At 42.2% G+C, this 14,660-nt stretch overlaps 1 protein-coding gene across 2 annotated transcripts in view; it reads left to right on the forward strand.

Moving 5' to 3' along the window:
* LPGAT1 (lysophosphatidylglycerol acyltransferase 1) overlaps nucleotides 1-14,660 on the forward strand; it is a 210,943-nt gene that overhangs the window by 96,400 nt on the left and 99,883 nt on the right. For both annotated transcript variants that reach the window (XM_030196071.1, XM_030196072.1), the window contains exon 5: nucleotides 10,909-11,176. In XM_030196071.1, coding sequence (XP_030051931.1) covers nucleotides 10,909-11,176 — 268 coding nt within the window. The remainder of the gene's footprint in view (nucleotides 1-10,908; nucleotides 11,177-14,660) is intronic.

Genomic DNA, 14,660 nt, shown 5'->3' on the forward strand with positions numbered 1-14,660 from the left:
GCCAGTTTTAGTTCCCTTTCCTGTGTTAGCCACGTTAAAGAACTTAGTTCTTCCCTTGAATGTGGCTGAAAGAGGGCATTGTTCAGCATTCTGCCAGCTCTGACCTAGTGCTCATCTCAGTACCAGGGAGACTCGTTGCCAGTGGGGCACAACCTCTGATCTGCAGTTAACTGTGAGTAAAGGCGGTTATTCCAATAAAGGACGCTTTTGGAGAGATTAGTCTTCAGGTGTCAACTGGTGTGCCAATGTTATACAGCAGCAACAAGTCCTAGAGGCCTGCGTGTATGCAGGTCCCTGGAGCACTTTTAGTGGGTACCGCAGTGCACTTCAGCCAGGTGGCCCCAGGCCCATCCCCCCCCCCCCCACCTGTAACACTTGTGCTGGTAAATGGGAGGCCTCCAAAACCCACTGTACCCACATGTAGGTGCCCCCTTCACCCCTAAGAGCTATGGTAGTGTTGTACGTTTGTGGGTAGTGGGTTTTGGGGGAGAGGGGTTGGGAGCTCAGCACCCGTGGTAAGGGAGCTATGCATGTGGGAGCTTTTTCTGAAGTCCACCGCACTGACCTGGGGTGCCCAGTTGGTGTCCTGGCATATCAGGGGGGCCAGTGTACTACAAATCATGGCCCCTCCCACGACCAAATGGCTCGGATTAGGACGTTTTTGAGCTGGGCGTTTTTAGTTTCCATTATCGCTAAAAAACAAACAAACGCCCAGCTCAAAAACGTCCATTTTTTCGAAAATACGGTTCGGCCCGCCCATTCACGGACCCATTCTCAGAGATAAACGCATGGAGATAGGCGTTTCCCTTCGATTATGCCCCTCCATGTCACTTTCTTTTTCACACTACTCGCTGCCATCTTTGGATGGGGTCACGTGATGGGACGTGATGTCAAAAGCCTCTGTGTGCTTATTTTAAACTGGATCAAGTTTGTTTTATCCTTGTCTCTTAAACTGTTTCTTTTTTTTTTTTTTTTAATTCCATTCACTCTCTCCTCTCCCCCCCCCCCCCCCCCCCCCCCCCGCTTCCTTTTTCAGTCCTCTGTTTTAGAATTCAACAATTTTTATTGATGACTATGCATAGGTTATACATATCACATCTTGGATACACAAAATCCCAATGTATACAAAATTTCTGTTATTTCTATTTTACATGCCGTCATCTAATTTTCAAGATTGCTCCCTTCCCCCTCCCCTTCCCTCCCTTAAGCTCTGATGCCACAATACTTGCCCATAAACATTCAACTTAAACTGAACTTATCTATAGTCTTATGTGCAGCCAATCAACCAGACATTTACATTTGCTCTTAAGCTATTCTCCATATTTTTTATTATTAGCAATTATTGTCAACAGTTGAAGGTATTAGTCTCCTGCGGGTGCCCACTGCTCCCAGATGAGTCCGGAGACCAACTCAATAACATATGAAGATTAAATTGTCTGGTAATGTGTACCTCAGGTCCATGTCATCAAAAATACAGAAGAAACCTGTCTTCGCAAAAAACACCAGTAATCAAAAACAGCGAAGATGACGCAAAAAACGGAAAAAAGGAAACAAAAGAAAAAAAGGAAAAAAATCAAAAGAAAAACAGTGGAAAATGAAAAATAATAAAAAGTAGAAAGTGCAAAATACACAAATGGAAAAAAAAACTATAAAAAACAAAACTATAACTAAAATACAAAAGTAAAAAAAAAGGAGGACGACACAAGCAAAATGGAAAAAACTAAATGAATTTATTGAGGTGATATGACTCGACACAGCTGTGTTTCGGCCCAACTGGCCTGCATCAGGAGTCTGTTACACCATGTATGTATTTTCTGGTAATGTCAGTCCTTGAAGAGTATTCAATGACATTGCCAGCGAACGCTAAGCTGTTTTGCAGCTATTCTAGTGACACATATATATTTTCTGAGCCAGAGTCTTCCATAACGATTTTTGTCAGATCATGCACACAGCCTTTTTAAAGGTAGAGTGATTTTGAATAAAGGTGCGTTTCATTGAATACTCTTCAAGGACTGACATTACCAGAAAATACATACATGGTGTAACAGACTCCTGATGCAGGCCAGTTGGGCCGATACACAGCTGTGTCGAGTCATATCACCTCAATAAATTCATTTAGTTTTTTCCATTTTGCTTGTGTCGTCCTCCTTTTTTTTGACTTTTGTATTTTAGTTATAGTTTTGTTTTTTATAGTTTTTTTTCCATTTGTGTATTTTGCACTTTCTACTTTTTATTATTTTTCATTTTCCACTGTTTTTCTTTTGATTTTTTTCCTTTTTTTCTTTTGTTTCCTTTTTTCCGTTTTTTGCATCATCTTCGCTGTTTTTCATTCCTCAGGTCCATGTCTACATATCTTACCCAATTAGTCGTTTATAATCCCTCCCCCCTACCACCCTCCCATCCCTAGCCTCCCCCCTATTGTGTTTTTAGCTCTCTCATAAGAAGTATTTCATCTACTAAAAGAATTGGTGAACTCTCCCTTAATTGTATCATTCTCTTACATACGAAGTGGGCCCCCCAATTGATTAAGAACAGCACTGCGAGCTCGTGGGGCAAGATTATTTATGTAACATTTCCAAATTAAATAAAATTCTCTTTGTTTCTTAAATTTTAAATGCACCTCCCGTAATTCCATTAATAATAATGCATGCAGTCTATTATGCCACTGCCAATAGGAAGGCGCCTCTTGCTGAACCCAATTAGCTAGGATGCATTTTTTACCTATAAGATATGCCCTATATAATAGCAAATTGTGATGAACAGCACCAGCCCCTCTCAATGGCCCCAGTCCCAGCAATGCACTCTCCGGTTTCAATGGCACTGGTTTATTCAAAATACATCCCATGTAACTATTCAGTTTTATCCAAAACTTCTGTATCTCTGGACATTCCCAAAAAGCATGAAAATAGGAACACACTGTTCCCCCGCATTTACTACAACTCTGTGATTCCACCCCCACCCCCCCACCCCCATTTTATATAGTCTCGACTTAGAGGTATATGCTTGAAACAGTACTCTACCCTGACATTCCCGAAGATCTGCACTATTTATTTTCTGTGGAATTTGCTGCATATTATTAACTATGATTTGCTTTGTTACTGCTGTTTGCAAATCTGCAGACCATTTGCACGAGAGGTGTAGAAGTTCTCTATGTTTGTTGTGCTACATTAATCTTTTATGAAGTAAAGATATCGATATTGCTTCCTCATTAGGCATTTCAAAAAGTTGATCTAGCACGTCAGTTATGTCCACCGCTAGCGACCTACGAGGAAGACTCGCAATATAGTGGGAGATCTGCTGATACGCAAATTTATCCATCCACATTAATTCTCCTAACCCTAAATTGTCCAACTTCCGAATAGTTCCATCTGAGTCTACTATGTCATGAAGCAGGACAATCCCTTTTTGACGCCATCTTTTAAATTAGGAACGTTCTATACCTGACAAAAAGTCTCCATTCCCTATAATAGGCAATAGCCTACTATAATGTTCATCAAAGTGCCAATCCCGACCCAATTCTTTCCATACCATCCGAAGAGGACGGATCACTATATTATTCCTTACGTGCACTGGCAAGGCACCGTGATGCGCCTGTAACACATACTGTAGCTTCAAAGGGCGTACCCAATCCTCTTCCACCCCCCTCGGGGTATAATGCGAAGTATCCCTCATCCAGTCTCCTATATGTCTCAACAAACACGCTTTATTGTATCGATACAGGTCTAAGACTCCAAAACCCCCCTGTACCACGGGTCCATCAGGTTCTGCCACTTTGTGGCCGCTTCTTGTTCCAAAAAAATTTGGAAAGCATGCCCATCATGTTCTTCCAATCTCTTTTAGTAAAGTAGAGTGACAGAACCTGGAAATAATATAGCCACTTTGGAAAAAGTATCATGTTATACAAGGAGATCCTCCCCGACAAGGAAATTGGCAAATTGGACCACCTTCCCAGCAATCTCCTTGTATACCCAAATAAATGGGCCATATTTAACCTATATAATTGTGCTGGATCTCCCGATAGTTGTATACCCAAGTATGTGAACGAATGATCAGTTCTTCTGAATGGACAATTCAAGTTACCCCATTCCGCTTCCGGCATATATAATGTTTGTACCTCTGTCTTGTCTAGGTTAAGGCAAAATCCTGAAAAACCACCTAACTCTCTAAATAGTTCCAAAATATTCGCTAATGACTCCCTTGGGTTCTGAAGGATTACCAAAAGATCATCCGCAAAAGCAGATATTTTAAATTGTTCAGTTCCTAGAGGCACTCCCTTCACGTCAGTTGTATGCATAATGTCCCTTATCAAGGGATCCAGCACCAGCACAAATAAAAGGGGTGAAAGCGGACACCCTTGTCTAGTACCTCTAGCAATGTCAAATTGTCTGGAAGTCACCCCATTTACTAACACTTCCGCCACCGGATGATTATATATTGCTTTTATAGCCTCCATAAAAAAGCCCCTAATTCCATAGGCTTCCAGCGCCGCAAACATAAAATCCCATCGCACTCTATCAAAAGCTTTATGTGCGTCAAAGCTAACAAGAAGCGAGGGAGTCTTCGTCTGTTTAACTTGTTCCAGCGCCAGTAGGATCTTTCTCATATTCTTCGCCACTGATCGTCCCCTAACAAATCCCACCTGTGGGTCTGAGACCAAGCAAGGGAGAAATCTAGCCAACCTATTGGCCATTATCTTGGCCAACAATTTGGCCTCAAAGGATATTAAAGATATGGGCCTATATGATTCTGCTCTATCCGGGTCTTTTCCTGGCTTTAAGAGCACTATTATCTGCGCTGCTCTCAGCGAGCCTGGTAATTCTCCCTTGAGCACATGTGCATTTAGTACCCTTGCCATGCACGGTGCGATATCTTCTCCCAGGAGTTTATACAGCTCTGCTGAAAAACCATCCACTCCCGGTGTTTTGTTCAATGGGCTGCTTTGTATATTCCATCTAACCTCATCCTCAGAAATTTCCGCTTCCAGTACGGTCTGCTGCCTATCTGTAAGTTGTGGGAGGTCTTTCCCTTGTAAATATGCCAACGGCTCTAAACCTTCATCTTCTGGTGGGGAATACAGCTTGGCATAGAAAGCTTCAAAGACCCTCACAATATCCTCGTTCCTATGATGTTTCACGCCTTGTGCATCTTGAATCTGCGTCACCCATCTCCTACCCCCTACCTGATGGACTAATCTCGCCAATAGTTTCCCCTGTTTGTTAGCATGCTTGTACATGTGATATCTATAATATACCAAAGAGTGTTGTGCACGAGAATGGATTAATTGATTTAATTCCACCTGCGCCTCTATATAGTTTTTTTTTGGGCAATAGAGCGTGTCTTACCATAGCTCTGTCGAAGGCTCCTCACTCTAGTCTCCAGTCGAATCATCTCAGCCTCTTACTTTTTTCTTATGTGCTGAGTATGAAATAATGTGTCTCCTCAGCACAGCTTTAGCTGCTTCCCAAAAAAGTATTGGATTCGACTGATAGCTTTCCCCATTGAGCTCTGCATATTCGTTCCATTTGTCTTTTAGAAAAGCATGAAACATTGCATCATAATATAACGCTCTCGGGAATTTCCATTGAAACGGGCTTCTCAAATCACTATCCCATCTCAACGTAATCCATATCATAGCATGATCAGACACTTGTGTGGGGCCTATCTCCGCATGTGTCAGTACAGTGGTAATGTAGTGAGACAGTAACAAATAATCTATACGGGACTGCGTCCCATGCGCCCTGGAAAGGTGTGTAAAGTCTCGTTCCCTTGGATGTAACCGGCGCCATGAATCCAACAGATCCAAAGCTGTGCACACCCATGGCACTCCCTTAGAGTAATTCACCTGTCTGAGCCTCGAGGGGCCGATGCTGTCAACCCATGGATCAAAAACCATATTGAAATCTCCTCCTACTATCACTGGGGTTTGCTCAAATTTATGTATCCGTCGAACAATATTCTGGAAAAACTTTTTTTCGTACTGATTTGGGGCATATATGTTAACCAGCAGAAGCGGCTTAGTCCCAAGTGTAACATGTTGTATAATATAACGGCCCCGTGGGTCTATAATCTTACGATTCAGTACACATTGCACCCCCTTACGGATCAATATAGCCACCCCTGCTTTTCTATTGAGTGCTGGGCTATCCACCACTTCCCCAACCCACCAGCGACATAGTTTGCTGTGTTCTAATGCAGTTAAATGTGTTTCCTGCAGCATGGCTATGTGTGCCTTATGTCTGTTCAATGTCTGCAATATCTTAGAGCGTTTAATGGGAGAATTTATCCCCCCCACATTCCATGAAATGATCTTTACCATCACTCCCCCTCAGTCATTCCATTGTATATCATTTTTACCCGGTCATTCATTGATAAGGGAGAGAGGTATCCCAGCTTACCCCTCTCCCTGGTCTTCATCCGCAACTCACCAAACCTTCTAGTCATTTTCAAGAGCTTTCCTCGTTTACTCCTATGGTATCCCAAACCCCTTATTCTTTCCCCTTCTCTCCCATCTCTGCCGCCCCAATTCTCCCCTAGCTCCCACCCTCCTCCCCCTCTCCTCCCCAACCCCCCCTCCCGTTCTGTAAGTTCTTTATGAGAACTCATCACGTATAGATGCTCTCCGTCCCCCATTAATACATTCCCATCAGCCTAACGCGTACATATAATTAACCACAAACATAACTGTTTCCCGATCCCTCTTTTTCAATTAGCCATCCATCGTCCATTCAAACATATCCCCCCAAACAAACCTGAAACTTCAATTGCTCTAACTTATTCCCCTGTTCAACAAGCACAGTCTTAATTCTATACCCACAGTCACTTAATCTTGCATCTTCTCTGGGCTCCCCGTCGTTCTGGGGTGAACAGTATCCCTCGACGGCTCCTTGTACTGGTCTGATTCCCAATGTTCCTGCAACTCATGCCGTGCCTTCTTGCTGCAAACTATTAATAAACTCCTAGGCTTTGTTCACCTCCGCAAAGAGTTTCTCTGTTCCGCCATGATGAATTTTCAGCTTCGCAGGATATATCAGGGTAAATCTGATTTTTCTCCGGTGTAACTCCGCACAAATGGGCGAAAATTCCTTTCTGGCGGCTGCCACGCGCGCTGAATAGTCTTGGAAAACAAAGGATTTTCTGCCCTTCGTAGTTCAATTCTCCTCCAGAGCGTATCGCCTGCAAGATTGCTTGCTTGTGCCCATAATGCAGAATTTTTAGGATCACCGCACGAGGCCGTGCGTTTCCCGCTCTCTTCGAGCCCAGCCGATGCGCTCTTTCAATCCTCAGCGGGCCCGGTAAGTTGTCGAGGCGTAAGGTTTTCAGGATCCAATTCTCCAAAAACGTGCCCAGCTCTGCTTCTTTAATTTGTTCTGTTATCCCAATTAGCCGCAGATTATTCCTTCTTGATCTATTTTCTAGATCATCAATCTTGTTTTCTAAGTCCATGATCCGTTTCAACAAGGCCCCCGTTGGCTGTTCAGATTCTGTCAGGCAGTCTTCAACATCACTAATGCGCTGCTGCATTTGATCTAGGTTGAGGTGGAAGCCATCCAGCCGCTCGTGTGCCGCATCCGCACGATCGAAAATTGCTTGCAGCTTTTTATCGAGGGGTGCTTCCACTGCTGCAGTAACTTTGGCCATGATTTCCGCTGTCCACATTGAACACACGCTTGAACTTGGGGATTGTTGTCCCGCGGCCATCTTAGGCTCCGCAGCCGTTTTACTCTTGTCCTTCTCTTTGCGCTGTATTTTCGCCGCCATTCTGGTTTACTCTGTCAGATCTTCCAGCCGTACAGCGTTCGATCTTTCTCTTATCCACTACAGGAGCAGGTAAGCCAATTAGTCCGCGTTATAGCTGGTTAAATTCGTTAGATGAGTGGGACTGGCAGGACACTTCTTCACTCCTGCATTGCACCACGTGATCTCCTTCAGTCCTCTGTTTTTCCACAGTATGTGGCATCAGGCAGAAGGCCGTTCACCTTCCTTTTTTCAGAAAAAATCAACAGATGCAAAGCTGTTTTAAGCTTTTTCACAAGAAACCATAGGCGCTGCAAAAAAAGGCTCAACCCCAGAAACTATATTTTAGGCTTTTAAAACAAAACTAATGGTTTTACAAGTGATTCTCCTCTCAGCTAGGCTTTAAAGCAAAACTAATGATTTTACAAGCGAGTACTCTGTTTTCACAATCACACTATTTTACATTATGCTGTATGAGATCATCTCTAACCCCCTTCAAATACTCTCCCTTCCTTTTTGCTGCAGACAGTTGTTTGTAGAGAGCAGAGCCTCCCAGTGTGTACATCTAGTCCTCCCTAATCCCCCTTTTAGAGGGCCCATTCAGAAGAAACTGATAGAGAACCCCCCCCCCCCCCCCCGCTAGGAAAGGTCACGTGAATGAAAATATAAACAAACAAAATGTAATAATATAGCTGGGAAAAGTTACAGATACGCAAAATTCTTTTTTTAAATGAAAATAGTTCCAGAGCAATGCTTTATTTTGCTCTAACAGTGTTAACCTAAGAAGCGCACAGCAAATTCTGGATCTAGTGGCCCTTATAAAGACAGTGAAGTGAAAGGCTTGGGCAGAGCCGGAAGGGTCTGGCCTTCAATGCCAGTAAAAGAAAGAAAAAAGAAACGGCATCTGTTTTATTTCTCTTACCTTTAAAATGGAGTAACAAAACCAGCTCACTTCACTGATCCCTGTCCCCAAGAGCTGCGCCTCAACCCAATTTTCACCTGCGTTTTCAATGTGCTGTTTCATCCTGCTCAGTGCACTGATCCCTGTCCCAAAGAGCTGCTCCTGAAACCGGTTCTCACCCGCTTTATCTATGTACTTCCATCTGCCAGGCTGGCTGCTTGGTTTGATTGTCTCTTTCCTGTGCAACAACAAACAAGGTAAAGGGGATGGGATTTGATATACTGCCTTTCTGTGATTACAATCAAAGTGGTTTACATTATATACAGGTAATTTTTTCTTCCCCAGGAGCATTAGGCCACTGTACATAGAGAGATGCAACATCCAGCTAAACATACTTATAGTGACTCCCCACTCTACAGCCCCAAGAACTTAAAACACCTTGCTTTCCTTCTACCTGTCTCTCACACCCCACACTACACCATGCCTCTGTGAAGCATTACTACATCAAAGTTTAATCTCCTGAGGTCCTTAATGACTAGATGCCTCTTCATGGCTATGTTCTAGGATTCAGTTTTCATCCCTTTCACTCTGGCTGCACTCATTTTTCTGCCATACATGCATTCTACTCTCACTCCCCCATCATGGATGATCCAGGTTTCCCTGCCTCCGCTACCCCTTCTCTCCCAGCCATAAGTACATAAGTACATAAGTAATGCCACACTGGGAAAAGACCAAGGGTCCATCGAGCCCAGCATCCTCTCCACGACAGCGGCCAATCCAGGCCAAGGGCACCTGGCAAGCTTCCCAAACGTACAAACATTCTATACATGTTATTCCTGGAATTTTGGATTTTTCCAAGTCCGTTTAGTAGCGGTTTATGGACTTGTCCTTTAGGAATCCGTCCAACCCCTTTTTAAACTCTGCTAAGCTAACCGCCAGGCCACTGTTATTGGTCACTATACTTTGGTGGCCCTCTTCTGGAGAAGTTCATCCCCACCAAGAGTGTTATTCTTCCCTGCATGTAACTCCCAAACAAAATTCTTTAACCCTCCTCCCAGCTTACTGTTGTATAGCAATCCCCCAATTGTCCTTCAAACTTGAACTTTTACTCTCCATTGCAAACATTAAGTCCCTTTTAATCGGTGCCTGTCTCTGCATAACATCAGCCTCTGTAGCCTGTGTCTTCCACACTTTGCAGAGGTTGAGCTATTGTCTGCTGGCTGCATCATGTGCCTGTTGACCCCTCTGCCCCTATAGGGGGATGCTGTGTGTATTTCTGGTATGCAGAGCATGAGCTCTTTAATACTTTGCAACCATCGGTCAGTCTTAGCAAGCAATGGAAAAGGTGTTGTGCCCAGTACCACTAAGCTTGGAGAAGAGACGGCTGAGGGGAGACATGATAGAGGTATATATATAAAATAATGAGTGGAGTGGAACAGGTGGATGTGAAGCGTCTGTTCACGCTTTCCAAAAATACTAGGACTAGGGGGCATGCGATGAAACTACAGTGTAGTAAATTTAAAACAAATCGGAGAAAAATTTTCTTCACCCAACGCATAATTAAACTCTGGAATTCATTGCCGGAGAACGTGGTGAAGGCGGTTAGCTTGGCAGAGTTTAAAAAGTGGTTAGACGGTTTCCTAAAGGACAAGTCCATAAACCACTACTAAATGGACTTGGAAAAAATCCACAATTCCAGGAATAACATGTATAAAATGTTTGTACGTTTGGGAAGCTTGCCAGGTGCCCTTAGCCTGGATTGGCCGCTGTCGTGGACAGGATGCTGGGCTCGATGGACCCTTGGTGTTTTCCCAGTGTGGCATTACTTATGTACTTAAGTACACCCTGTTACAGGGCCTGAAGAGCTCCATGTGTAAGAATACTCTATTGTACCAGGGGTTCTTTCCTTCAGGCCATTTCTTCTCTCTTGAGGCTAACTGGGTCATCATGGCAAACTGGGAATCTGAGTTGTCAAGATTTCAAATGAGTGTTGGATGGAGGTTTATCGGGAATGGTTAATGAAGAAAAAACTGTAGAAAAGCCAATATGCAGGTTGTGTTCGAAAGCAAATCGTTTTTAATGAAACCATTGTATTACACTACAGCACAAATCCTTTAATGAAACCAGGTCATCTTGGATTGTTAAATTGCATTTTTTTTTTTGCTGTTGATTTTGAATTACTTATTTTGTGACACGTCCTGTGGTTGTCGGGTCTTAGGAACATCTCATTTAAAAGAAAATTACAGTTGTAGTAATTTTTGTTTTCCTTCCAGGGCAGAGCTCATCGGGACCAACAGCTTATACTTCTCAAGGACCATCTAGACAAATACTATAGACCCCGAGATCGAAAGTGGATTGTGTTGTTTCCAGAAGGTGGCTTTCTCAGGAAAAGAAGAGAAACTAGCCAGTCATTTGCCAAGAAAAATAACTTGCCATCACTAACACATGTCACCCTCCCAAGATTAGGGGCAACTCAGGTTATTTTGAAGGCACTTGTGGCGCAAGAGGAAAATGGAACTGTTGTCGGTGGCAATACTGTAGGTAGGGAGAAGTTTTATTACTGTTTGTTGTTCTTGCATGCAGGAATGGATATATTGTGGGTTAAACATGTATAAACACGTTTCTTCTGTGGAAGGCCAAATTTTCTCTCTTTTTTTTTTTTTCTGCTGAGGTCTGCAATGTGAAATCAGAGAGCAAGGGCCCTGTTTATTAAGGCACGCTAGTGTTTTTAGCTCACTAACGCTAGAGACACCCATATATTCCTATGGGTGTCTCTAGCATTATAGCATCTGCTAATTTTTAGCGTGCACTAAAAAAAAAAAGCTAGCGCGGCTTAATAAACAGGGGCCCAAGTGTTTTATTTCAGGAGGATTTAGCACAGTAGAGCCCTGGATTTTCGTATTCAAATTTAAATCACTATTTTGCCAAATACGAATAATGTATTCGGGGCATTATTTGGGGCCGAATTGAATTTATTTATTTTATTTGTTACATTTGTATCCCACATTTTCCCACCTATTTGCAGGCTCAATGTGGCTTACATAGTACCGTTAACGGCGTTAGCCGATTCCGGTCTGAAACAAATACAAGGTATGAACAATACAAGGTGATCTTGTGGTAGAATGAGGTACCTGTATGGTAGGTACAATTGGGGGGAACTTAGAGAGGGAGAGGAAGAGTCAGGTAATGTCCATATCGGTCTTTGGTTACATTGTGTCGCAGGTATCCAGGTATTTTTATGTTGGGTCGGTGGTGTATGCTCTTCTGAACAAACGAATGTTTGTTACAGCCCTACTTTATACTTCTATTCTTCTAATCCATGCATTTTCCAAGAAAGCCTAACTGGAATTAAACATGGGAGATTTACTTATTACATTGAGCAGCATAATTAGTTAGTATGTTCTGCTATACAAAAGATGGAGTTCCAGTGTCACCTTCTGTGAGTTTTTGGGTCTTTCCTGTTGATACTGTAGCTGCATCCTCTCCTACGGTCTTTCAGCTCACAAATCTTATCAGTCAGTGTCTTTGATTGGGAAACTTCAACATTGCACTTGCAAAATTTTGTTCCACAGCGATTTAACCAGAATTGCATTGGCTGGAGGAGTGGCCTAGTGGTTAGGGTGGTGGACTTTGGTCCTGGGGAACTGAGGAACTGAGTTTGATTCCCACTTCAGGCACAGGCAGCTCCTTGTGACTCTGGGCAAGTCACTTAACCCTCCATTGCCCCATGTAAGCCGCATTGAGTCTGCCATGAGTGGGAAAGCGCGGGGTACAAATGTAACAAAAAAAAAATAAAATTGAGTCATCTAGGCATTGTATCAGTAATTATATCCCTTTTCTATGGTTGGTGCCTTTTGTTATCTCAATGAAGATACTGCCACAAAAGCCTCATTTCAGGGCAGTGTCTTCTCATCAGCAGAAAACATTATTAGAAGGGAATATGCCCCATTGTTGAATCTGCTATCCACCATCAGAGGCTACATAGGGCCTAGAAGGGGATACTGTTTCAGGGGCTTATATGTCCCAGCTTTCTAAGTCTGCTGCAGCGGGCTAATGCCTTCCTAAGAGGTGGAAGGGAGCTTCTTTAGGAGAGCCATGGGAGAAATTAAATATAAAGAGAGGAGGAAAGTTAAAGAGCCAGGGGTGGAGTTGGGTATGGGGTAAGGGAAGTAAGAGATGATATGAATCAGTGAAGTAGAGATGGTATTCATATCATGTAGAAATTTCCTAATCAGAGACACTGACTGACAAGATTTGTGAGCTGAAAGACCTTAGGAGAGAATGCAGCTAATGAGTGAAGTACAGAAAACTAAAGATATTCCATGGCAACAGAAATAAGACAGTAAAATATTATATTAAATAGGTTAAAAGAAGGAGACAGAACTAAAAGATGGATTAATGAATTAAAGAAAGTAGTTTAATAATTAAAAAAAAAAACCATAGATGTAAAAGAATAATTGGCAGACTGAGTGGACCAGTTGGTCTTTATCTGCTGTCAAGTTCTAATAGAGGAATTGAGGAAGAAAAATGTGTTTTATCACATTTTAAATCAAGGAAAATACTATAGTTTTCACACCACACAAATGTGACCGTCTCTGGGAAAACATGATTAAAGTCATCAGAAAGAAAAAAAAATGCGATTTTAATGAATTCTATGAGAGCAAACAGCTTGTAATATAACAACCGAAACCCCATCTTATGTGAAAAAATAAAGCTGCAGAAGGTCAAGCTTTTGGACTTACGTCGTAGCCATGAAAATTGGCCATTCTCAATATTTTGAATCCTTCACTTTAGTCATGTTTTCCCAGAGAAGTTCTCAAATATATGTGTATTAATGTTTTTATATTTCAGTACAAAATTTAGACATGGAGAAATAAAACAAACATGATGAAAAAAAATTATTCTCTAATGAAAGTAATAATTGCAAAGATATTGACCACTTTAAATTCCAAGACTAAGCTCATCCCTGCCAGTAAACTTCACATGAACTCCCTCATAGAATAAAGTTGAAAGAAATATTTTGATTATGAATACATTATTAATCATATTGTCCTTCATGCTGTTTAGATTTTCTGCTTAGCTGTTTTGATGATAGTGGAAATTCTAGAGAAAATTGACAGTGCGGGTCTTTCGTTGAAGAGGATGGGTTAAAGAGATGGATGAATAATGAATTTTGTCAATTTTCCAAAAGCTGAAAGTTAATAGTTAAGTAGGCAGACTGATTTCGTTTTCATTTTCTTTTAATATGCATGACTATTGCAAAAATTAGTGCAAAACTAATTACCACAATGATTCAAGGTCATTGAAGACAAACAGGGTCACTGTGACTCTTGGTAACAAGAGGAATTAAATTGCAGAGCTTTCCGGAAAAAGATTAGAACTCTTTATTCTATCATATGGGGCTTCCATGCTTTGGTGGCCTGCAAGTTCTGTTTTTCACATTTTTATACTAGCAAAGCTCAGTGGTTTCAATCCAACATTCAAGCTTTTCCTTCTGGCCTCAGTCATGAGTTATTTTATCTTCTTAGCTCCCTAGTGAAGTTTTCAGGCCTGCGAGAGTTTTCTTTAGATGTTCTTCTGAACCATCCCTGCTCATTTCTCGATTTCTCAGCAGGAAAATGGGTATCGGGCAGCCTTTGTTCATTTTTTTCTTTTGTTTTTCTCAGCATGTCAGAGAAGCAATCTAGGAGCGTCAAATTCTGTCCCAAATGCATCTGGAAGATGTCCATCACTACTTCAGGCTGGTACCCAAATTGTTTTGATCTCAAGGCCAGATTCTATACCTTTCTTGCTAGTGAATATTCCAGTTCTAAAACTCTGGCCTCAGAGGCTTGGCACATGGCCCAGGAAAGAGACCATGGTCCTACTTGTGACAAGACCTCAATAAAGAAGTTTTAGCTTTTCAGTGCCTTTTTTTGAAGATAGGCCTGAATGTTGAGCCCAAGACCTGATATTCAAATTGAAGTCTAAGTAAAGGACTCAAGGTATTTTGGTGGTGCACTGACATACGGCTCTAAGAGCACAG

The sequence above is a fragment of the Microcaecilia unicolor genome, chromosome 3 (assembly GCF_901765095.1).
Source record: "Microcaecilia unicolor chromosome 3, aMicUni1.1, whole genome shotgun sequence".
Taxonomy (NCBI): Eukaryota; Metazoa; Chordata; class Amphibia; order Gymnophiona; family Siphonopidae; genus Microcaecilia; species Microcaecilia unicolor.